Here is a 26,069-nt window from a genome sequence, read left to right as displayed (position 1 = left end):
TTCTCTGAGTTGTTGTTGGGTACAAAGGTCCGACACCACCTCGAGCATCGGCTCATATTTACACGTAAACCTCAAATTATTCTGAAAGTTTGACGATTAAGGACTAAATGTACCAAAGGTGCGATTTCCTTAAGTTGCATTCTTCCTTTGAAGCAGCGTTCAGGTGATGAATTTGTTCGACTCATCTGAGGCTTTTTTTGCAGCCGTTGTTAGAAACATGGCTGCGCCTCAAGTTTCCAGTGGAGCATTGATGACTAAAACGTATTGTGATCGTGGGAAACATCATCACAACTATGTGAAAGTGTCTGAAGTCAAATGGTTGTTTTATACAAAGAGCGGCTTTCAGATCAGATCATAGCCGGACTGAAGGTTTTTAAGAACAATCAACTACTTTGGGCCGTTATTGTTCCATCAGTGCCCGTAATTCTGTTTGTTTTTTATTCTCGCCATAACCGGTTGTTAAGATGATATCGTTTTCAATGAAACAAAATCTATTGAATTCAAAACGAAAGTAAAATTCTGAGACAACTAATGAAGATAAGAAGCATCTAAATTAGTTATCTCAGAATTTGTGAGCCCACTGCAGATCTAATAATTTATTACTTTTTAAAATGTACCTTTAATCATGTTATTAAAGTTAATTCTTGTTTCGGAAATATTTTATTATGGGAACTATCTGATGTGGAAACAACGATGTTGCCAGACAGCAGCTTCAGAGTTGAGGAAAGCGATGTTGCCACCTTCCACCACATGATGGCAGCACAGAGTGTGCAGTTGCCATTTCTTTTTTTCCCACCATCTACTGTTATTTCAGTCCGGCTCTGACAGGATAAATACCTCCAGACAAGCAAGCAATTGATACAGAGGTCCTTTTTTTCCTCCCCGTGACTGTCACCGCCACAGATTGATGGCATCGACATGGCAGCTGTAAAAATGTAATTTTACCCAAGTAGTAGGTTTTTGGATTCCCATTCCTTCAGAAGGCCATTAATCCCTTCAGCTGGGACGGGTCCAGGGATGTGGGGGGGGCAGAAGGAGAGCTGAAGTACACTCCTGATAAGGGAACAGAGACAACGCACAAGGAAATCACCCAGATACCTTTGGACCAAGGTTGTCCTTAAATGAGGATAAACTGCCCCCCCCTCCACCTTTCTGCCCGGTGTTGTTGGACGCACCCTGCCAGCGAAGCGCCTGCAGGTTCACTTTCCTGAGACGTGGGAACATTTATGGAAGTGAAATGTGCCCACTCAGGACTTTTGGGTCTTGAGTGTTTCCGGGCGACTGACCGGCCTTTTCTTTTTTTGGGAAACCGCACCGCATCCCGCATCCCGCATCCCCCCTCGTCCTGTCAGCGTGCTCTCCTCAGGGCCCGGTGCCAGTCCCTACCCTGTGATGCATGTCCATATGCCGGGTGTATTAGTTTGGAGAAGCTGCGGAGAAATCGCACCAACAGGGACGGCCATCTGTCCTCTTACAGATATAGCATGAACACAGGATCTTCAAACATTTGGTCGATTATATCACAGCGTGCTGAATGAGTTTTCACGAGGGCTCGTTCTATAGACAAAAATAATTATATGGGGCACGAGGAGGCTACGTTCAGATCAGGAGGACCAACAAACTGTTTCCTGTGAGGCCGTATCCCCAACGGAGGTGGAAGATATCTTACTGAAGTAAAAGTTCAAGTACTGCACTATAGAAATATCAAATACTGCAAATATCAAGTACTGCACTGTAGAAATATCAAATACTGCAAATATCAAGTACTGCACTGTAGAAATATCAAATACTGCACTGTAGAAATATCAAATACTGCAAATATCAAGTACTGCACTGTAGAAATATCAAATACTGCACTGTAGAAATATCAAATACTGCAAATAAGTACTGCACTGTAGAAATATCAAATACTGCAAATATCAAGTACTGCACTGTAGAAATATCAAATACTGCACTGTAGAAATATCAAATACTGCAAATATCAAGTACTGCACTGTAGAAATATCAAATACTGCAAATATCAAGTACTGCACTATAGAAATATCAAATACTGCAAATATCAAGTACTGCACTGTAGAAATATCAAATACTGCACTGTAGAAATATCAAATACTGCAAATAAGTACTGCACTGTAGAAATATCAAATACTGCAAATATCAAATACTGCACTGTAGAAATATCAAATACTGCAAATATCAAGTACTGCACTGTAAAAATATCAAATACTGCAAATATCAAGTACTGCACTGTAGAAATATCAAATACTACAAATATCAAATACTGCACTGTAGAAATATCAAATACTGCAAATATCAAGTACTGCACTGTAGAAATATCAAGTACTGCACTGTAGAAATATCAAATACTGCAAATATCAAGTACTGCACTATAGAAATATCAAATACTGCAAATATCAAGTACTGCACTGTAGAAATATCAAATACTGCAAATATCAAATACTGCACTGTAGAAATATCAAATACTGCACTGTAGAAATATCAAATACTGCAAATAAGTACTGCACTGTAGAAATATCAAATACTGCAAATATCAAATACTGCACTGTAGAAATATCAAATACTGCAAATATCAAGTACTGCACTGTAGAAATATCAAATACTACAAATATCAAATACTGCACTGTAGAAATATCAAATACTGCAAATATCAAGTACTGCACTGTAGAAATATCAAATACTACAAATATCAAATACTGCACTGTAGAAATATCAAATACTGCAAATATCAAGTACTGCACTGTAGAAATATCAAATACTGCACTGTAGAAATATCAAATACTGCAAATATCAAGTACTGCACTGTAAAAATATCAAATACTGCAAATATCAAGTACTGCACTGTAGAAATATCAAATACTACAAATATCAAATACTGCACTGTAGAAATATCAAATACTGCAAATATCAAGTACTGCACTGTAGAAATATCAAATACTGCACTGTAGAAATATCAAATACTGCAAATAAGTACTGCACTGTAGAAATATCAAATACTGCAAATATCAAATACTGTACTGTAGAAATATCAAATACTGCAAATATCAAGTACTGCACTGTAAAAATATCAAATACTGCAAATATCAAGTACTGCACTGTAGAAATATCAAATACTGCACTGTAGAAATATCAAATACTGCAAATATCAAATACTGCACTGTAGAAATATCAAATACTGCAAATATCAAGTACTGCACTGTAAAAATATCAAATACTGCAAATATCAAGTACTGCACTGTAGAAATATCAAATACTACAAATATCAAATACTGCACTGTAGAAATATCAAATACTGCAAATATCAAGTACTGCACTGTAGAAATATCAAATACTGCACTGTAGAAATATCAAATACTGCAAATATCAAGTACTGCACTGTAAAAATATCAAATACTGCAAATATCAAGTACTGCACTGTAGAAATATCAAATACTACAAATATCAAATACTGCACTGTAGAAATATCAAATACTGCAAATATCAAGTACTGCACTGTAGAAATATCAAATACTGCACTGTAGAAATATCCCCTCATGAGGACAAACCCTGCATTTAGAAGCTAAAGTAGTTCACAACGTGTCTCCCAGCTGCAGTGAAATGTTTTGTAATATTAAGCACAGGCAATAAAAATATTTTCCAGTAAAATGTTGGCAAATTTCTATTATTTTCTGCAGACGTCAAATTTTTTTGTGTCTTCAGGCTACATTTGGTTGCAAATGACTTCTGGTCAAACAAATCTTTCAATTGTTACGTGTTGTGTTTTTTTCTCTCCCTGATTTCACATTAGGTGTCAATCAGCTGATGGGTTCCACCTGTGGCTGCTCCGTGGGTTGCACCAACTGCAGGCTGGCCAATCAGCAGTGAGAGCCAGGAATAAAAGCAGGAAGCCTCAGGAGTTCGAGAGCTCTTCATTCTTGGTTGTTTCTGTCAATGCTGAGACGGCATGTTCAGGTTTGTGGTGAGAGGTTGTGGACATTAGGTGAGTCTGTGGTTCCCTGGACATTTTCTGTGTCTAGAAACATGAGGTTTATTGGTCGGTGCTCCCTCTGTATTTGTGTTTTGGTCAAGTGACATTTAGAGAAGCCATCCATTTTGTTTGTTGTTCTGTTTCAGAGGTAGATAGTCAGGATTAGTTTTGTTATATTGATTTCAATTGTTTGGCACAACCACACCTTTCCCATCCTCTCCCACTTTATGTAAGAGTGAATGAAATAAAAATATTGTTTGTTGTTAAAATTCAGCCTTGAGATATTTGTTTATTTGGGCTGCTTTGGGTTCGTCCCTACTAATCCCATGAGCCATTAGGGACGTAACACAATAAAAAGATGAAATCTACAAATATGTTACTTCAGATTATCCAGTTGCACAAGCAAAGTACAGTATTTATGAATGTTGTCAACGTAGAGATTTATACTTTTTAATCTCAGCTGCGTTTTTGAGAAGGTAGCTGGAAGTGGAGAAAGAATTCTTCAGACCCTTTAATGCATGTAAAATTCAACCTAAGTAAAAGTACTGAAGTATCAGAAGTAAAACTGGTTCTGCAGAAAAATGTCTCCCCTGGATGCGTTATTAATATGTATATGATGTTATTAGATTATTGATCCTGATGCATCACTGTAAAAGTTACATTTTACTGCTGAAGCTGCTCGAGATGTTACTGATTTCTAACGACTTGTTCAGCTGGTTCAATGCACTGGTTCCCAAACCAGGGGTCGGGCCCCTTTAAAAGGCTCACAGGATAAATATTAGGGGTCATCAAGTGATTTACGATGCTGGAAAAGAACGAGTTTTATGAGACAAACCTGTATGCATTTTTTAACTTGATCTTTTAATTTAAATAGTTGGTATATTATCTTCATTGAGTTTTAATTATTTCAATGAAATATCCGAAAGGTTTACCGTGAAAATGCTTTTTGTAAGGGGTCACGAGCCAAATACCACCGGTTCAATCTGTAACTATGCATTTAATTATGTAATCCTGGACGAGATAAATGTATTAGAGCAAAAGGTTCAATATTTCCCCCGGAAATGAGAGATCGAAATCAAAAGAAGCACAAAATGGAAGGTTTTGTGACAAAAATGTGTATTTTTTTTTATCTGTGGGTTTTGATGAAATGTTGCAGGTGCATCAATAGTGTGGTTCTGTTGTTCAGACTGAGAACATGCTGAGGATGAAGCGGTGTGTTTTTAACGAGTCGGTATCTGGATTCTTCTCAGCTCAGCGAGGACAAACAGGAAGGTAAATCATTCTCATCAGTGAAGAGACAAACAGGTCAATATGTCCTATCAATAATGAAACGGAGCAGGAGGCATGTTGTTAGTCCTCAGATGGAAGCTGATGGAAGCAGCTCGGCGCATTCAAGACTTGAATTGGAATTTCAACCGCACAAGACATTGAAGGTTTTTTACCTCCATGCGAGTTAAAATCAGATTTTTGGAAGAATTCACATTATTTATAGTTTAAACGGTTCAAAAGAAATGGATAGATGCTTCCAATCGTTTTCTAAAAATAATAGATTAAAAAAATTCAAATAGCTAAAAGTGATTCATTAACAGTTCCCCTAAACTAAAAGTAATAGACAAATGTTTTAGTTTGAAGCCAAAGTAACTGATGAACAATTAAAATTGTTCACAAAAAATAATCGATTTGCAGTTCGACCAGCTGACTAAAAGTAAGATAGCGGAGAAATGTGTAAGTCGTTCGCTAAGAACAACGGATAAGCTGTTCAGACAGTTAGCTCAGTAACGGATAAATAGTTGGAATAGTTCGCTAAAAATAACAGCTAAAAACCAGCTTTAATAGAAAGCTAATAGTAAGAAATAAATCGCTAGGTGTTAAAAGTAACAGCTAACGTTTAAATTAATGGCTAAACACTCTGACATGGTAAAAATAATCATTTGTATCGTTGGTTATGTAAGTAGTGGAAAGACGAGATCGAAAGTAGAACTACGTAACGTGAACGCTCGATTCTGTCCGACTTTCTGCCACTCGAGTGGTTCAAACACGAGCTTCAACAAAACAGATTGAAACGGGAATAAAATCCAAATGTTTCAAAACATGAAGTTAAATCCTCCCAATTGAAGATATTAAGATGAGTGACAGGCTGTGAACTTCATGAGGGGAAGAAGCTGCAGCTGACGAAGAGGGAGGAAGATGAGGTTTACAGACCATTAAACATGTTTTTTTTTACCCCCCCCCCCCCCATCATCATAAAAAGTCCTCCCACACAATAATTGTACAAGACGCACCTTTCAGAGCCGTGCTTCCTGTTTTCATGGTTTTGTTTTTCATTCAGTGATGGCCGAGGCCACCGCACCTCCAAACAAGGCTTATCTTTAAAATCAAATCAATCAAGATCAATGTGACAGGAAGTGTTGCTATGGCAGACAATGCAGTGAGGAAAGGAAGAGGGCGGGGCCACAACGCAGCTTCCTGTCACAAACCGCAGATTAACGTGACCTCTGTTGACCTCTGATGACCTCTGATGACCTCTGACGTCTCCCTCGTTACCTCGTCTCACCGGTTCCGTCCCCTCCGGTTTACGGCCTCGGAAACCGGACGACAACAACAACAACACACGGCTGAACTTTCCCTGTTCGGTTCAGATAGTTGGAGAGATCGAAGGCGACGTTGGCGACGAGAACAGATTCCATTTTAAACATTTCATTTGACTCATCTCATCTCATAAACCTCATCTCAGGGTCTTTATTGTTGGTTTTGAGTCGGAGTATTTAAATCCTTTATTTAGGTAATAGAAACAAAACAAAAAGTCCTTAACACCCAAAAGTCCTCATGAAAGTCTCACTTAAAGCTTTCGTGTTTGAAACATTTAAACTACACGAGTTCACACTTTGTCCAAATGTCTTCACTCCACAGGTCTGAAGCTAAAACCTGGTCCTCACAAAGACAGTTGAACATGTACACACAGACAGTTCTGTTTCCATCACTTGAGAGGACATTATTTTGATTGACATCCATGTCCCGGTCTGTTCACAAGTCTTTATAAATGTCTTCATGAAGTCATATTTGGCTTTAAGGGTTTTGTCCCGACAGCGTTGAACACTTACGGGTTTAATGTCCCCACAAAAACCCACGAGACACACCGGCAGCGGGCTCCGGGTCCACTTCGTACTTCGCGGGCTCCTCGTGCATGTGGCCGCAGCGTCCACGTCAGCGGGGGGGCGGGGGGGGATTCAGCACCCTGGACAGCGGCGCATGGTCAATAATAAAGCAGCCCGAGCTCGGTCCCTGGGAGGACGGGGAGAACCGCTTCACCCACCGGAGGAGACAGACGGAGGACCGGAGGACCGGAGCACCGGAGGACCGGAGGAAACAGCGACTTGTTTACAGGATTACAGTCGGGGTTTCTGCTTCTGTTTTTTTTTTTATTATCCCTCCCTGTTCCGGAAGTGGCTGCTGCGTTGGTTCAATCTCCAAAGCCGACCATTTCGAGGAGGAAAAAAAATCCGCGCCAGCAGAATCATCAGCAGCATCTCTCTGATCCAATAATCGATGCCATCACTGCCGGTACCGGCCGTCCGAGGCGGAGACGTCTTCATGCGTCTCTCGGTCTCATTAGACACTAAATCGCAGTTTGCCTTTTCATTTCTTCATTTTGGGGCTCGTGTGTTTTCTGCCTTCAGAAGATGCTGATGGACACCGAACACAGATCTGGAAACACGAGGCTGTTTTTCTGCTTCGGAAAATGCAAATGAAGGAAGATTGTGTTGGGCTTTCTTTTTTTTAATATGTCGACGTGGATTTTCGGGGTGAATGGCGCGGATTGTTGTTGGATCAACCGGAAGCTTCTCAAAAAGGAGATGAAATAGAGAAAAGAGAGGAAGAGGAGGTGGAGGGGAAAAAACCAGGACCATGATCTGACGCTGTGGATGCTACGGAGGGACAACACAGAAAACACACGTTATCAACAACTTCCATTTCAGCTTCGTTTTCCTTTGTCTTTTTTTGGATTATGATTGTTGACGAGGGTCCCAGATGTGACTGCGTGGAGGGCACGTCGTGGTGGTCCTCGTCCCTCCGTCTCGCGGCTCGCCGCTCCGCGCTGCTCGCGCCTCCGCTCGTCTCTCTCGCGGTCTTCTGCTTCGGGTAGCAAAACATGTAGGCTGTGTTTGTGCTGCAAGAACAGTGCATCTGAAAAAAACACACAAAGCAGAGGAAGATGAAGAAGAAGTGCAGGAAAAATGGAAATCCAAAAAACAACAAGCCCGTTGCAAGTTGTGCTGTTTTTTGCGGGTGCGGTGTTTGAAGGCGCATCTGGAGTTGTTTGATGATGAATATTGAAAGAGTGTGAAAGCGAAAATCTTTCATCCGCATTGGCTGAGACACACATGCCATCAGTGGGCCGAGAGCCTTCATATTCCTCTGGATTTCCAATGAATAGTTGTGGTGGGAATACGACAATAAACATGAACACATCCGGTGTCTGAACAATAATAATAATAATAATAATAATAATAATAGTAATAGGAGAGGGAGAGGAGGAAAAGACTTCATTTGATTTGCTCCAGTCTGGATTCTTTATGTAGCCAAACATGTTCAAGTATCGGATCCGCATGTTTTTCAACGAACTGAAAGTCCTGGTGTTTATGCGATCCGATTCCCGACAGTCCGGCTCCGACCCAGAGAGACGGTCCACCACCACCACCACCAACACCAACACCGCCATGCGAGGTCTGGGGATGGGCGGCTGCGGCTGGCCGCCGTTCGTCGACTGCCATTCCCGGGACGACGAGGAGGAGTATTACGGCAGCGACCCGCGGCCCCGCAGCCTGGCGTTCGAGGACAAGGAGCCCAAGCTGCAAGTGGGCCTGGACGCCGTGTCCCTGGCCAGCACCGCCAGCAGCCTGCGGACCCCCCAGTGCCGGATCTGCTTCCAAGGCCCCGAGCAGGTAGAGGACGGTTCCGTGTGGAGAACCGGACGAGGCGGCGTGTTTGTGCTTTTAAAACCAGCCTTGCATGAAATCAGTCCACCTCAGCTGAAAGTGGAGTTTCTTTTAAAAACCATCACAGTCTTTGGTTTCAGTCTAATTTGCCATTTAGAATTTTTTTTGTTTTTGTTTTTGTATTCTTTTTGTGTCATACAGCAAATCACAAAGAGTGATTGAGTGGAGCTACTACAAGCATCCTGTCCTACACCCCTCTCCCACCTGCCCCTAAAAAAAAACAACGCAGCCTTTAGGTTTCTGACAATCAAGTATAGAAAAATTTTAATTTTGACAGCCCCCCCCCCCCCCCCAGTCCTCCCTGCTCCCAGTAACAAGCAACTATTGTCCTTTTTCCCCTCCTCCTCTGAGAAGATGATCTGGTTATCTAAATAACACTGTTTTCATAACTAAGCTAATCAGTGGTGGGAATTTAAAAAAAAAAATCCCACACACATCTGAAATGTGGCCAGCATGGCAACAAAGAAAGTTCGAGCCAATCGGGTCTGCAGGATGACAAATAAGTGTGTGAGGGGCCTGAATATGCATGAGTCACAATCATTTTGTAAATGTAAATGGACTATTCATGCACGCGCGTGCGTGTGTGCGTGTGCATGCGTGCGTGCGTGTGCATGCGTGCGTGCGTGCGTGCGTGCGTGTGTGTGTGTGTGTGTGTGTGTGTGTGTGTTTGTGTGTGTGTGCGTGCGTGTGTGTGTGTGTGTGCGTGCGTGTGTGTGTGTGTGTGCGTGCGTGTGTGTGTGTGTCACCGAGCCGGGATGACCAACTATTGATTCTGTTCCTGGACAGATGACTGTAGTTTTAATGAGTTTTCTTGTTATTTATTTTCTTCTGCAGCCCAAACAAACAAACAACAACAACAACAAATAACAATAAGTAGTTCACCTCTTTCTGGTCTGTGGCCAAATGTCGGCCTCGCTGGATGTGCGGGAAACCTGTGATCCCAGATCAGCAGGTAGTCCTGGACGATAATTAGAAAGCCAGTAAATCCTGCAGCAGCACAGATGGATGTTATCATCTGCTGCCTCCTAAGATCAGCGGAGTGTTGCTGCAGCCCACGTGCTAATTTATGACATCTGCCTGACAGTTTGTATTGTGAGACGTAGCGTGTGTGCGTGCACATGTGTGTATGTGTGTGTGTGTGTGGGGGGGGGGGGGGGGTGGATGTTAAAAACTGCTCATAACTTCTCCCCTTTGAAAGAAGAGAGAAGGTTTGGTATTGTGGTTTCTCCGGGGGTTGGATGGTGACCATTAGTTGGATAGAGGGTTGGATGGTGACCATTAGTTGGATAGAGGGTTGGATGGTGACCATTAGTTGGATAGGGGGTTGGATGGTGACCATTAGTTGGATAGGGGGTTGGATGGTGACCATTAGTTGGATAGAGGGTTGGATGGTGACCATTAGTTGGATAGGGGGTTGGATGGTGAACATTAGTTGGATAGAGGGTTGGATGGTGACCATTAGTTGGATAGGGGGTTGGATGGTGACCATTAGTTGGATAGGGGGTTGGATGGTGACCATTAGTTGGATAGGGGGTTGGATGGTGACCATTAGTTGGATAGGGGGTTGGATGGTGACCATTAGTTGGATAGAGGGTTGGATGGTGACCATTAGTTGGATAGGGGGTTGGATGGTGACCATTAGTTGGATAGGGGGTTGGATGGTGACCATTAGTTGGATAGAGGGTTGGATGGTGACCATTAGTTGGATAGGGGGTTGGATGGTGACCATTAGTTGGATAGGGGGTTGGATGGTGACCATTAGTTGGATAGGGGGTTGGATGGTGACCATTAGTTGGATAGGGGGTTGGATGGTGACCATTAGTTGGATAGAGGGTTGGATGGTGACCATTAGTTGGATAGGGGGTTGGATGGTGACCATTAGTTGGATAGGGGGTTGGATGGTGACCATTAGTTGGATAGGGGGTTGGATGGTGAACATTAGTTGGATAGGGGGTTGGATGGTGACCATTAGTTGGATAGAGGGTTGGATGGTGACCATTAGTTGGATAGAGGGTTGGATGGTGACCATTAGTTGGATAGAGGGTTGGATGGCCTTTTCTCTCCCGTACGTAGCGGCCAGCAGCGCTTTTCCACGGGGACACAAAAAAATCAGAGTCTAAAGGTTACAGCCGAGGAGGACGACCGTTTTCTTAGTCATGAAGTGACACATCAAATTAACACCTTTCTGCTCTGTGAAGTGGCCTTGAGGGACAAAAAAGCCACGCCAGATCATCCGGGCAGCAGGAGTGTGTGTTTGCCAGCGTGTATCTGTGTGTGTGTGTGTGTAGTGAGCAGCCGTTTTATTGTGTGTTGGCCTTCTTCTTGTTTTGAGAGTAAATTTGGTGATATTATATTTTTGTCTTAGTGTCAACAAACCTCAATAAAAAGAACCGAAGCCGAAGACGACGAAGCGATTTAATTAAAAAAAATGACTGTCAGTGTTTGTTAAATCTCATTTTTCTCTGAGCTTCATCGTCTCATTAAAATATCAGTCCTCCATGCTAAATGACAAAATAAGTGAAAAAAGGCTCCTCAGACATGAAAGTCTGATCTTATGTCCAAATTGACTCGATTATTTAATTGTGATCGAGGTTTCAGTTGGAATTAAACAACAAACACAACGTGGTGGAGAAATACCCTGGTTTGGGTTGAAATAGTGTCGGTTGATTTTGAAACTACAGGAGCAGTCTTTAACCAATTGGTATTGATCAACTTACAGCTAATGTTGTGCCTGAAACCGTAGACTGAGCAGAAAATCTGATACACGTAATGATGGAACTGGATATCACACCAAAGTGTGTAATACAGCCGTCAGATGACACCGTGTCAGTGTCACGTTTTGACCACAGTCTGGATATAAAAGTGTTCGTAGCTTCAGGTCTGTAAAATGGTTCTGATCCAGAAGTGTCTTCAGCTGCAATACCAGCGAGTGCCACTAGAGGTCGGCTCCAAAAAGCCTCCGGCTCCATAGACTCCCATTCAACTTCTCTCATCAAATCCAAAGTCAAAGTCTCTCCTTCTTCTTACTTTTCTGGCGGTTCATCTGAAAATAATTCCATCATTAATTTGATATTAGGCCTCAATAAGTGGTATGTTTGTGGGTGTGTCTGTTTGATTGACAGGCCTGTGATGCTGTCAGGTTTCTGCTATATTTGGGCAGGGCATAGCATTGAGTCAGATTCACCGCTGGCTCCTCCCTAGTTCGTCCAAATATGGTCACGTCTGGCTCCAAACTAGCAAGAGGACGACGACTGAAACACTGAACTGGAGGCTTCATAACGGCGGTTCACAAACTGACGGGTGACGTCACGCTTGGCTGAATATCACAAAGCCGTGAAAAACAGAGACCCCCAATTTGAACAGACTGCGACACCATGTCGGTAAACACCATTTGCAGACTTTGTGTAGTAAATTTAAGGACTCAAGAAGCTTTGTTCTTGCTCCGAGAACTGTTGGTGAAGCTTTGTCGAGCTCACCCAACGGCACCATTGTTGGAACTCCAAACTTTCAATGAAGCGCTTGACTTTGAAAACTTAAGAGTGGATGAATTAACCTTAATGCGATCGTGGTGATCAGATTACAATCACAACAAAGACAGAAGCCGTGAGCAAGAGGTGTGGCGCTCACGTGACTTTCTTGTTTACTCCTTTCATATTTTCAGCAACTGGAGGGCTCTGTCATTCGTACATATGGTGTTTTCGGCTGATATTATTATTTGGACAGTCACAGTCAGTTTTTTCCCCGACAATAACATATTACATTAAAACGTTGCATTAATTAAAACACACATTAACATTCGCGTTTTTTTTTAGTTTCTTTTTACTAAAAGACACTAAAATCTTTGAATCATTTTGTTCACTGTATTTTCAAAACAGTCTTCAGCACTGATTTATAACTACAGATGACATAAATCTCAGAAACTACTTCACTTTGAATGCATTCATTACAAGGTAAAGAACTACTATTATTGTGGTATTGTTATCTTAAAATGGTTAATGCTGTTTGACTCGTGAGACTTTGTGCTTGGCAGTGATGAATATTCAGAATAATCGAATAGCTGTAAATAGCCGATGTGAAGGTCTTCGCTCCGTGTGTGTGAAAGGGTTCAAAAACGCAGTGACGTTCCCTCATTACAATTAACACGCTGTTTATTTTCAATTACGACATCCTGAATTCTCTCCAGAGCACCAAACGTGTATAAAACCGCTGCGGAAAATAATCCCTGACAAACGTACGGCCTCCTCCTTCTGACATTTGCGTCAAACTTGCTTCATTTTATGTTATTTATTGATTTATGTCACAGTCTCAGTGCAACAAATAGGTTTGGCTGGTTTCGGTCTTTAGATATAAAAAAATGTGGGCATTGTCCTTTTAACATCAGGTTAACATGACGTTGCCTCAGATCAACTTCTTTGTTGTCTATCGCAACATTGTTTTTCTCTTTTTAAGCCCGTCCAGATGTGACCTTTTATGTCTCGTTCGGTGTTTTTTTTACACTGTGTTGCCTTCAGTTGCAGGAGTGACTCTAAAAAGAGGAACCGACGAAAGGACAGCCAGCTTTAAACCAAAAGCAGGGCGTTGGGAGCAAAACTATTCATGTGAAAAGCTTTTTAAACACCTTTAACAGCTTATTATCAGTATTATAACCTTCCTCCTCTTATTCTGCTGAGTTTTCACCTTTCTGCCAGAACAACAAGCAGTTATGTGTTCAGTCGTTATCAGACTTCAAAAACATCTTTCACACCTTCAGTTTGGTTTCCCAAAGCTAAATTCACTCGTGTACGACCTGTGATGTTGAGCATTGCAATCAATATTTGCAAACATCAAACGATGCTCCCTCAGAGTTTGGATCTTGAAGCTGATTCTGGGAAGAATTCTTTGAAGAGTTGAGAATGCAAACAAACAGAAGCTTTGAGATAAAACTAAAATATGGTTTCTCATTCATCCAGAAAACGCCTCACCTGATATCAGCTTCAGATTGTGGTCTTTCAGCCACAGCTTGTAGTACACCTTCAGTCCACTAGAGGGTAACGTGTCAGAGTCACATTTTGGTTCACTTAGGCGTGAACTAAGCAGTGACGTCACCCGTTGGTTTGTGAGCTGCCATATGAGGCCTTGCGTTCAGATTCTGCCCGTCACCATCTTGCTAGTTCGGAGCAGTTTGGAGCAGGAAGTGACCATATTTGGACGAGCTGGGGGAGGAGCCAGCGGTGGATCTGACCGATCTGATTGGAAACCTGACGATACTACGTCCCGCCCACCGATAGCTGTAACCTGACTGCACCACAGGCCTGTCAATCAAACAGACACGCCCCCAAAAACAGGTCTTCTTGAATCTTCTTTTCTAATGAATGAGGGATTATTTTCAGATGGACCTCCAGAAAACTAATAAGAAGGAGTGACTTTAGCTAACAACACCGAGATAACTGATGGACACATTTTATTCACTTTGGATTTGATGAGAGAAGTTGAATGGGAGTCTATGGAGCCGGAGGCTTTTAAGATAAAATAAGATTGACTTTATTAATCCCACAGTGGGGACATTTTTGGAGTCGACCTCTAGTGGCACTTAGGGGTATTGCAGTTTAAGACACTTCTGCACTTCTAAATTTTATCAATGAACACTCAACTGACATGAAATGAGGCCATTGTACATGATCTATTAACTCAAAAAAGTCAGTATTTGTTTTTTCTCTGCATTGATAACATAAACGGTGGAAAGCGAGGTTAATTAAAAAGCTGATGTTCGTTTGCTTGTTTTAATGTGCCAGTCTTATCAACATCTCTCAGAAATATGAATCAGAATCCGTTAGCGGAGACTTGGCAGCGTTACCTGGTCGGTTTTATGCAGCAGAGACGCAGTGACAAATAACGCCTCCAATTTTTTTTCTGTCCGTCTGCACTGTCGTTCCCCATCTGGCTCGTTTGACCTTCACACTTATAATAAAAGACTTCAAGTGTCCCACCGCATTACAGATTGGGTTTGGTAGATGAGCCACATGCCACTCATAAACTTTAAAATAACTTGCCTGCTGACATTATAAAGATAACGGAGAGAAGGTCAGATGTATATGAGGAACTAAATAAAAACAATACGAAAGCAAACATTTGTGAAATGTCAGGCCGTCTTTGAGAGGTGTGTCTGCATTACGAGGCAACGCTTACCAGACTGGAATGAGAATGTTAGTGTCACGATCAACGAGAACAAAATAAAAACAAAGACCTTTAAAAGCTGTGATTATCATTTTAAACCTTTTATTTGAGCAAAGAATCAGATATGCGTAAGGATGAAACCCGATATTACACCAAAGCGTGTAATACACCCATCAGATGATACCGTGTTAGTTTCACGTTTTCACCATAGAGTGTATAAAAGTGGACGTAGCTTCTGGGTCTGACAAGTGAGGCCAATGGGTGTGTGCAATACCACCGAGGACCACTAGGACCAAAAAGGCTCTGGTTCCATAGACTCCTATTCAACTTCTCTCATGTAATACAAAGTCAATCAGTTTTCCACAAGTTCTTATGGTGTCCTTCACTAAAGTCACTCCTTCTTATTAGTTTTCTGGAGGTTCATCTGAAAATAATCCCTCATTATTTAAATATTAGGCCTCAAAAAGCAGTATGTTTGGGGGCGTGTCTGTTTAATTGACAGGCCTGTGGTGCAGTCAGCTTTCAACTAATGGTGGGCGGGGCGTTGTATGGTCGGGTTTCCAATCAGATTGAGTCAAATCCACAACTCACTCATCCCACTGGACCAAATATGGTCACTTCTGGCTCCAAAACAGCAAGACGGCGGGCTGGAGACCTAAAGAGTGTAGTTCATGAACCAATGGGTGAAATCACATTGGGATTGGGCTCGAGTGGTGGGTCTGACTCAATCGGATTGGAACCCTATGGCCACTATGCCCCGCCCACCGATAACTATGATCTGACTGCACTACAGGCCTGTCAGTCAAACAGACACACCCCTAGTAGTAGTAGTACTGTTGACTGTGTTTCTTGGTTGTTTGTATATAATATATATAGATATATACTGTACTGTATATACTGTATATACTGTGCATTTTATATTTTATATTTATATTTTATAGTTTTTACTGCTATTTTATTGCTTTTCTATTGTTCTATTATTATCTATTGCTTCTGTATGCTGCTGTAGCGAAAAAATTTCCCCTCGGGGATTAATAAAGTAACTACCTACCTACCTACCTACCTACTACTACTACTACTACTACCACCACTACTACTACTACTCTACATCCAGGACATGGTCCAACCTTACATCCCAGCCCACTCCTCCTCATCATCCTCATCATCCTCATCATCCTCATCATCCTCATCATCCTCATCATCCTCCTCCTCTACATCCAGGACATGGTCCAACCCTACATCCCAGCCCCTCCCTCCGCTCTGCTTCCACCAATCAGCTTGTTGCTCCTCACTGAGTTAAACACTCTATAAAATCACGACTGTTTGCTGTCCTGGCTCCTAAATGGTAGAATGAGCTCCCCACCAACATCAGAACAGCAGAAACTCTGAACATCTTCCACCACAAACTAAAAACACACCTCTTCCTCCTTTACCTTGAACAGTAGAACTTTAGTATCTTAAAATGGAACTTACTGATAGAACTTTGTAGTTTGGCTTTCTGGAAGAAATTGTATTTACTTGATTCTTGTTGTTCTGGTTTTGAACCCTCATGGTTGAAATGAACTTATTGTAAGTCGCTTTGGATAAATGTAATGTAATGTAATGAATGAGGGATTATTTTCAGATGGACCTCCAGAAAACTAATAAGAAGGAGTGACTTTAGCTAACAACACCGAGATAACTGATGGACACATTTTATTCACTTTGGATTTGATGAGAGAAGTTGAATGGGAGTCTATGGAGCCGGAGGCTTTTTGGAGCCGACCTCTAGTGGCACTCGCTGGTATTGCAGCTGAAGACACTTCTGGATTAGAACCATTTTTCAGACCTAAAGCTACGAACTCTTTTATAAACATTTTATTTCCAGTAGTATCAAACTATTCCTGTAAATTTTCAGAGGCTTTTGTCCATACTTCATGTTTGGCTTCACCTTCCTGACAGGCGGGATATTTGTTTTGTGCTCGCTGACAGCTGTATTTTGTTTCGAGCTCTGGTCGTCAGGCCTCAGTAGCTCCTCTCTCCTTCACCTTCCTGCCCTCGAGGCCTCGCCGGTTGCCTGCTGTCAGTGCTAACATGCCCCCTTCGCCAACTGGGCCTCCAATCAAGCTGCGTCCGTTCATTGATTTACTAATGTTTAGCACTGACACTGCACTGTTTTAAGCGCTCCCATTCAAACGGGACACACAGGTTTGGAAATAAATAAATAAAAACGTGCAATGAAATGCTAAGTATTCTGACAAAATGGATGTTTGACTCTGAGCGGCAGTGACAGCCTGAATGCGTTCGTCCTTAATGCAGCAAATATGCCAACAGGCTTCAGGTGATGCGGTGGCGCTGAAGAGACAGTTGGTGTCCAAAAGTGCCTCCAAAGGAAGGTTATCAAGAGAGAGGTGGTCAGAAAAGGCACATTTTTAATTTGACTTTTTGTTCAGACTCATTTTTGTTTTGTTCCGTTCCCAGTGTTTGAAACACTTTTGTGGAGAGTCTATTTTTTGCGCACCAGGAGGCTTTAATTTAAAAGCTTTCAATTTGCATATGGTCACATCAGATGTGTGTTTCTGGAGAGAGGAAGTTTATTAAAGCTTCTTTTCTGATACCAAATATTAAGAGGAAGCAGAAAAATCTCACTGCTGAGCAAGTTTAATGAGAAAGTTGTTTCATAACACTCTAAAATCTTGTTTTTATGGCTGACATGAAGGAAAAATCTGCTTCACAAAGATGTGTAATCAGAAAATACAGTTAGTTCAGTGCAAGTTTATGGTACTTGTTCTTTTTTTTTTAATGCCTCTTTATAGTTTTGCTCCACTACATTTATCTGACAGCTTTAATCACTTTGCAAATTATGATTTTTACAAGCAGAACACATGAAGCACTTATGAAATATGACCTTTTTTTTTTTTTTATAGATTAAACAATAACAAAAACAAGAAGAGTTGAAATATTTTGTCGATTAATTTGTCACTCCTCTGATTTAAAAGTACATTTTATGGCTTTAGCTCCTTAAATCAAATATTTTCTGCTTTTCCTTTCCATTATTTTGAATATTTCAACACATTTTTAATAATTGTATACATTTGGACTGCTGGTTGGATAAAACAAACTTTATGAATGTGCCACTGGACTAATTGTTTAAACGTACATGTGAAGCCAAGCTGCAATTTCTGTTACTTGTTTATGACCTTGAACTTTCATAGTTAATATAATTGACAATATATTGACACTTCTTTCATATAACAGCACAGTGCTGAACAAAACCACAACATCCTGTTTGAATCGGTGAATGACGATCAGAGACACTTCATCTTTTTAAAGATGTTGTAATTTGGCTTTTAGTGTTTATCACTTGATGAGTGGCTGGAATTTTTTTTTGAAAGGCACATCGTCCATCATGACTGTTTGGTCATGTCAGTTCTAATTTGAGTCTTGTTCGCGCTCGTGGTGAAAAATAATTACGTGCTAACAAGGTTTTTAAATGTTTAATTCAGTGCAGATCATCTTAGATTTTTCATGCTTTGTCACCATCAAGTAATAATGGCTAAAAGAATAGTTCAACATTTTGCTTTCTGGTAGATATTAAGATGAGAAGATTGAAACTTGTCTCATGCCTATTAACAGACAGTTAGCCTAGCTTAGCCTAGCCTAGTGAAAAACGGGAAAGCGCCAACTTGGCATCTTTAAAGCTCACTTATAAACACTGAATATCTATTTTTATTTAATCTATGATGAAAGTGAAATGTAAAACTTAACAATGTGCTGCTTTACGGAGGCATATGTGTGGTTTAGAGGTGCTTTGTAGGCAGAGTTTATATCTGTTTGGCAGATATAGGCTTGCTGTTTCCAGTCTGTGATAAACTAAGCTAAGCTAACTAGCTGCTACTCTTTCTACTGTACTTTCATTTTTAATAGAAGAATATGAATGTGATTTTAATCTCATTTAGGTTAGGTTAGGTTAGGTTAGGTTAGGTTAGGTTAGGTTAGGTTAGGTTAAGTTAGGTTAGGTTAGGTTAGGTTAGGTTAGGTTAGGTTAAGTTAGGTAGGTTAGGGTTAGGTAGGTTAAGTTAGGTTAGGTTAGGTTAAGTTAGGTTAGGTTAGGTTAGGTAGGTTAGGTTAAGTTAGGTTAGGTTAAGTTAGGTTAGGTAGGTTAGGTTAGGTAGGTTAGGTTAGTTAGGTTAGGTACATTAGGTTAGGTAGGTTAGGTTAGGTAGGTTAGGTTAGGTTAGGTTAGGTTAGGTTAGGTTAGGTTAGGTTAGGTTAGGTTAGGTTAGGTAGGTTAGGTTAGGTAGGGTTAGGTAGGTTAGGTTAGGTAGGTTAGGTTAGGTTAGGTTAGGTTAGGTAGTTTATTAATCCCCGAGGGGAATTTTTTTTTCGCTACAGCAGCATACAGGAAGCAATAATAATAATAGAATAATAGAAAGCAATAAAATAGCAGTAAAATAGAAGTAAAAATATAAAATATAAAATGCACAGTATATACAGTATATACAGTACAGTATATATCTATATAAATTATAAATTTAACTGTCAGGTTGACAGAAAATGGTAAATGTTATGTTAATATTGTGTTTACTTTAAAAAAAAAAAAAAAAAGAAAATTAAATGTTGTGCTCTTTTAAATGGGAGGTTGAGGCCTCCTCAACTCCGATCATTTTCATAACTTTACTTAGAACAAACACAATCCCTTTGTTTTCCATTCGACATTTTTTTGAGCATATATCAATAACTTTTGTTTCCCCGTGTGTCCTGCAGGGGGAGCTGTTGAGCCCCTGCCGCTGTGATGGCTCCGTGCGCTGCACCCACCAGCCCTGCCTCATCCGCTGGATCAGCGAGAGGGGCTCGTGGAGCTGCGAGCTCTGCTACTTCAAGTACCAGGTTCTGGCCATCAGCACCAAGAACCCGCTGCAGGTAACAGGAAGTGGAAAACACGCCGCGAGAGCACACGCAGCTTCACGCGCTCTTTCATTCATCATTACTGAAATTGTATGACACGGGAAGAAGAGCTGCTTCCGTCGGCGACCTTTCACAATAAAATGATACAGCAGACCTGACTTTCTCTCCTGAAAGGCTCTGCTGGCACGTTTTTCCTCTGCGTCACCGTCCGTCTGCCCTCCAAGAAAAGCTATTGAGACGATGCCATGAATTTGTGTGTGTGTGTGTGTGTGTGTGTGTGTGTGTGTGTGTGTGTGTGTGTGTGTGTGTGTGTGTGTGTGTATGTGTATGTGTGTGTGTGTGTGTGTGTGTGTAGGTGTGTGTGTGTGTATGTGTGTGTAGGTGTGTGTGTGTGTGTGTATGTGTGTGTGTGTGTGTGTGTGTGTGTGTGTGTGTGTGTGTGTGTGTGTGTGTGTGTGTGTATGTGTGTGTGTGTGTGTGTGTGTGTGTGTGTGTGTATGTGTGTGTGTGTGTGTGTGTGTGTGTGTGTAGGTGTGTGTGTGTGTATGTATGTGTGTGTGTGTGTGTGTGTGTGTGTGTGTGTGTAGGTGTTATTATAAACAGTATTTCTTTTATGTGCTGCTTTATACTTCTTTATTTTTACATTTCTGACCAAAACTTTAAACTTTTAAATCAACATTTAAGTACATTATTATCAAAAATGTGTTTGTTTTATTTGATTTTTCTTGAATTTTTTTTTTTCATTGTTAAATCGACTAAATGACAAGTGAAGTAAAGACAGTTTAAAAAGACCTAAAGACAAAACAAATTGCAAAAAGTTACCCACAATGCACCTGGACAATGAAAGCAGAACTGTCAGCTGTAATGTTTTGTACTGTTTTCTGCTACTTTTACTGATTGCTTGTCTTTGTTTTCCTGGTCCCCAGTGGCAGGCCATCTCCCTGACGGTGATTGAGAAGGTGCAGATCGCTGCCATCATCCTGGGCTCCCTGTTCCTCATCGCCAGCATCTCCTGGCTCATCTGGTCCTCGCTCAGCCCCTCGGCCAAGTGGCAGCGGCAGGACCTGCTCTTCCAGATCTGCTACGGCATGTACGGCTTCATGGACATCGTGTGCATAGGTAAAGGACACGGAAAAAACTAAAACATGGACGTGAAGGGACACAGCAGGGCTGCGGCAAACGATATAAAATATGAATAAACATAGGCTGCAATTATGTGAGGACAAATTAGCGCGGTGATAAAAAAAAACAACATGTATTCGGCTGTCTGCTAAGGTCAGGCAAAAAGAATTAGAGAAGTTGGACGGGCAGATGGTGGAAAGGTAGGAGACAACAGCTCCACCAACAGCCAAACAAATTCTGATGATGTTGCAGAGAGAAACAGGAGAGTGCTTTTTGTTTTTTTTTAAGGTTGGCTGTTCTTGTGTTAATTGTAAGACAACACTGAGAACAGATGGCGTCGGATATCTGCGCTGATTATTGCCAACTGTCTATTCTCATCCACCGGCTGAAGACGGGAGAACCACGATGCTGGTTTGCAGCTCTTTCATGTTCGTCCTTCACCCTCTTCTTCTTCCTCTTTTATTTGTTTTCCGCAGGCCTCATCATCCACGAGGGATCGTCGGTCTATCGAATCTTCAAGCGATGGCAGGCCGTCAATCAGCAGTGGAAAGTACTGAACTATGAGAAATCAAAGGACTTGGGCGACCCGGTGAGCTCGAGCGGGAAGAACGGCGCCCGCGGCTCCCGCGGCAACCCTCACGGCCTGGCGAGCAGCGGCGGCGGCCGACAGAGCAGGAGGCTAAGGACTATTCTGAACCACCACTGTGGATACACCATCTTGCACATCCTGAGCCAGCTGAGGCCCAACGACCCGCGGATCAGCGCCGCCGCCAACCGGGAAGTGGTGATGCGGGTCACCACGGTATGAAGGGGGGCGGACGGAGGGCGACCTGGATGTTACCGTCCTGATGTAAATGAGTGGAGGGGACTTAATATTAAACACTAAAAAAGACTCATGCAGGCAGCGGGAGGTCTGCAAGGAGCATCAACACACACACACTCTCTCTCTCTCTCTCTCTCTCTCTCTCTCTCTCTCTCTCTCTCTCTCTCTCTCTCTCTCTCTCTCTCTCTCTAGGATTTCTCCTCTTGTTTCATACAACAAAAGGAAGCCAGATGCTCCTTTTTCAATAATTTAAAGACCTGATGAAAAATAAGGACGAAAAAGCATTAAAAAGGACATGAAATGTAAACAGGCTTCATAACCTGAACTTTGTTTTCCAGTTCAATATCAGGATGCACAGACACATCTTTTCTTTTTGTATTTGTTTCTAATCCTCTCGGTTTGATTTATATCTATTCTTTCTTTTCTTTCTTTTTTTTCTTACTCACTTTGATTTTTTTGTACGGATGTATGATTTTTAGAGGAAATCCATTTAACTCCATACATGCCAAGCATTTCCAGACAACTATGATGTATGATGATTTAAAAAAATGTCTAACAAGCTAACCTGATGCTGGTAAATAGACCGAAAACTGAAACTAAACCAACAAACAGAATAATAAGTCATTATGAGTAAATAAAAAAAAGAAAAAAAGAAAAGAGAAAAAAAAGAAATCAGTAAGATTTCAGTTACACGTAACCTTTCTGCAATAAAGAGACGTATGTACATTTCACAGGGAATTTTGCATGGGTATATAATTTTATTCTTCATCACATAACATAAGCACATGACAAATTTGCTCTATTTCGAATGGTGCTTGCCAAAATAAACACTTTAAAGACATCTGATTTCATTGCACCAACTTTTTGTCGACATGACAAATGGCAGTGTGTTACAGCTATTTCAGCTAAAATACCGATTGTTGTTGCTGTGTGCTGATTCAGATTTGATAATAAGTAAACTATTGGATTAAAAACAGGGATCAGACGATCTCTTACTTCTCAGTCTCACTCAGTCTCTTCTTTAACCGACTCATAACTCAACGCTTGTCTTGCTTTGGTCTAGTTTGTGATTTCAGGGAAATAAACATTGACTTTATATAAAAAGTAGACGCAGCTTCTCGATCTGAAAAGTGAGGCTAATCCAGAAGTGTCTTCAGCTGCAATACCAGCGAGTGCCACTAGAGGTCGGCTCCAAAAAGCCTCCGGCTCCATAGACTCCCATTCAACTTCTCTCATCAAATCCAAAGTGAATAAAATGTGTCCATCAGTTATCTCGGTGTTGTTAGCTAAAGTCACTCCTTCTTATTAGTTTTCTGGAGGTCCATCTGAAAATAATCCCTCATTCATTAGAAAAGAAGATTCAAATGAGATATTAGGCCTGAAAAAGCTGTGTTTTGGGGGGCGTGTGTGTTTGACAGGCTATCGGTGAGCGGGGCGTAGTGTCCATGGGTTTCCAATCAGGTTGAGTCAGATCCACCACTCGCTCCTCCCCAGCTCGTCCAAATATGGTCACTTCCTGCTTCAAAATAGCAAGACAGCTACGGCCAATATGCTGAATTTGCAGTTCATAAACCACTGTTGGTTGCTGCTTGGAAATAATTCTTTATTTATAATGTATTTTTTTTTTTAAATGTATCAACTTATCTATCCCTCTTCAGAACTAGTCTGTAATTAATTGCTATTAAAATACAACCTGCTGCCATTTTCCCAAAGCTACTGCATGACACATTCAAAAACGAGGACGCCTGGAACCTCTATGTTTTAAATGGGTGCAGCATTGATGTGCTTCATTTCTGTTGCATCAAATTGGGTGGAGTCGCAGCTGAGAATTTTTAGAACAGTTTCACCAACATCAGTGACACTGACTCATTGTCATAAGGCTGGTCTCCCTCTAATCTACAATTTAGATTAGACAGAAACAGAAATGTCAGGTTTTGTTTGAGGTTTTTCACACTTTACTCTGGCCTGCTGATTGAGAAAGACTCACTTATTGTATGTAAAAATTTTCAGAAATCTCTGATCCATAGAGCTCAAGGTTGTTCATTTTTACCTCCCAGTTGTGGAGCTGTTAGTGACTGCATATGTGGATTTATTTTCAGCTTTTTTTTTTTTTTTTTAAAGAAAACAGCCCAGAGCTAAAGGGGTTAAACTGACTGAAATGCTTCCTGTTGTTGGCTGCAGATCCCGAACTGATCATTTGATCAGAAAAGCGCTCCAAATTTCAAAGACAAATTGAACTTTTGACCTTTCGGTGGCACCACAGGGGATGTAGCAGGTTCACCAAAGTCAAGTCCTATTTATCTTCTGGGGACCATGAATGTTTGCACAAAATGTGTGCGAGTCTAGAAAGTAATTCCCAAGATGTTTCTAAGGAAAACTGGAAGCTTTAACTTACAGGTAGCGCCATAGGAGAAGTCAGAGGATCACCAGTCCAGTCAGATCTATCTTCTGGGGACCATGAATGTTTGTACACAATTTCCTGAGTACAGACAATTTACTGAGTAATTCGTAAGATGTTTCAAAGTAGAAGTGAAAGCTTTGACCTGCAGATGGCGCCACAGGAGATATAAGGGCATCACTAAAAGTCCAGTTTGATTTACCCTCTGGGGATCATGAATGTTTTTACACATTGTGTGCCAGAGTAACTTTTGAGATGTTTGAAAGAAGAAGTGAAAGCTTTGACCTGCAGGTGGCGCCCCAGGAGATGTCAGGAGATCACCAAAGTCAGGAGGATACATCCTCTGGGGAAAGTGACCGTCTGCACTTCATTTCATGTCAAACCTCTCAGTGGGTGTTGAGACATTGCAATGTCCGAACTCTTTGGCTTCAGTTTCAGGGCGTCATGCTCGTGCTTCCTTTCAGAGCCGTCATTAATGTCATCAGTAGCACCTTTTCCTGCTTTGATGAGTCCAAATGTCGGCTGTTGAAGGCATGTGAATCCAGGTGAGAGTTTCAGCAGGATGACTGAAACCAGGTGACAGAAGAAGGAGGTGTCCGGCTTTAAACCCGAGCGCTGAGAGACTGAAGTGGCCGTAATATAAAGATATAGTGAATGAATGGAGAGGCAGTACAATGTTAGGTCAGAACAATGGCTCCTCCTGGATGGGAATCAGGCAGCATCTGTCGCCCCCTAGTGGCGGCTACTGTTATCGTCACTAACTCCTGAACATTTCATCTCTTTGTAGGACATGAAAACACATCTCAGCTCGTTTCTCCTGCTAGAGGGCGACAGGAGGAAGATGGCCGGAGGAAAATGAACGTTTTGAAGGCAGCATCACAAGAAAGTATGGGGAGTTTTATTATTAACTCATTTTATAAAGTCAATATTTAGATATTGCATCAAAGAAATGCTGTATTGCATTTTGCAATAATATAATGCAATATAATATAATATAATATAATATAATATAATATAATATAATATAATATAATATAATATAACATAACATAACATAACATAATATAATATAACATAACTAAACTTTAGTTAACCAGGAAGTCTTAACCAGGAATGTATTTGCCAAGAGAGACCTGAAAACAAGAAACATTTACAAGAACACAATCTGCTAACAAAACAACTAACTACACCTTAAATAAGAAAGTAATATAAATATAAGCAGTCACAAGAATTATAAATCTAACAATATAATAAATTAAAACATTAAAGGAACATTTGGGGATGTGTTTTGGTTTTTTTTTAAATTTTATTTTGAGATTAAAAGGGGACTTACATACCAGTGTGGGTGTCTTACTGCCTGCTTCCAGTATTTTTAGACTCAGTGTTTTACAATTTAAATATTTTCAGGTCAACCAAAAAAAAATAATATTACATTAAATTATTCCTGGTAACGTGACCTACGCTTTGAACCAGTTTTTAAAGATCATGCTGGGTATCTAAATGTTTCTAAGAATAAATATACATCACATATAATTGAAATGTTCACAGAAAAAAAATCCAGATAATCCAAACCTTTTAGAGGTTGGTTATTTGTTGAAGAGGTGCTTGAAATCATCACCATAGTACATTTAAAATAGTGCTGCAACTAACAACTTTTTTATGACTGTTTAGTTTGTTGGGTTTAATGTCAGATAATCAACTAAA

The 26,069-nt window shown here is 41.0% G+C and overlaps 1 protein-coding gene across 1 annotated transcript; it reads left to right on the top strand.

The window, feature by feature from the left end:
* Positions 1-7,226: 7,226 nt before the first annotated feature.
* Positions 7,227-22,975, top strand: marchf9 (membrane-associated ring finger (C3HC4) 9). The gene is made up of 4 exons (XM_069143572.1): positions 7,227-8,928; positions 19,882-20,037; positions 20,949-21,141; positions 21,621-22,975. The coding sequence occupies exons 1-4, from the start codon at positions 8,572-8,574 to the stop codon at positions 21,950-21,952; spliced, it is 1,038 nt and encodes a 345-aa protein (XP_068999673.1). The 5' UTR covers positions 7,227-8,571; the 3' UTR covers positions 21,953-22,975.
* The last annotated feature ends 3,094 nt before the right edge of the window (positions 22,976-26,069 follow it).

The sequence above is a fragment of the Embiotoca jacksoni genome, unplaced genomic scaffold (genome assembly GCF_022577435.1).
Source record: "Embiotoca jacksoni isolate LCO1_2020_lvr unplaced genomic scaffold, fEmbJac1.0.p SCAF_111, whole genome shotgun sequence".
NCBI classification, from domain to species: domain Eukaryota; kingdom Metazoa; phylum Chordata; class Actinopteri; family Embiotocidae; genus Embiotoca; species Embiotoca jacksoni.
Note: the sequence above shows the minus strand (reverse complement) of the source record. Positions and strands in the feature narration are given on the sequence as shown.

Coding starts and splice junctions, on each gene's coding strand:
- marchf9 (XM_069143572.1), top strand. CDS start 8,572: ATGTTCAAGTATCGGATCCGCATGTTTTTCAACGAACTGAAAGTCCTG. Junction 8,929..19,881: donor GCTTCCAAGGCCCCGAGCAG/GTAGAGGACGGT, acceptor TGTGTCCTGCAG/GGGGAGCTGTTGAGCCCCTG. Junction 20,038..20,948: donor GCACCAAGAACCCGCTGCAG/GTAACAGGAAGT, acceptor CCTGGTCCCCAG/TGGCAGGCCATCTCCCTGAC.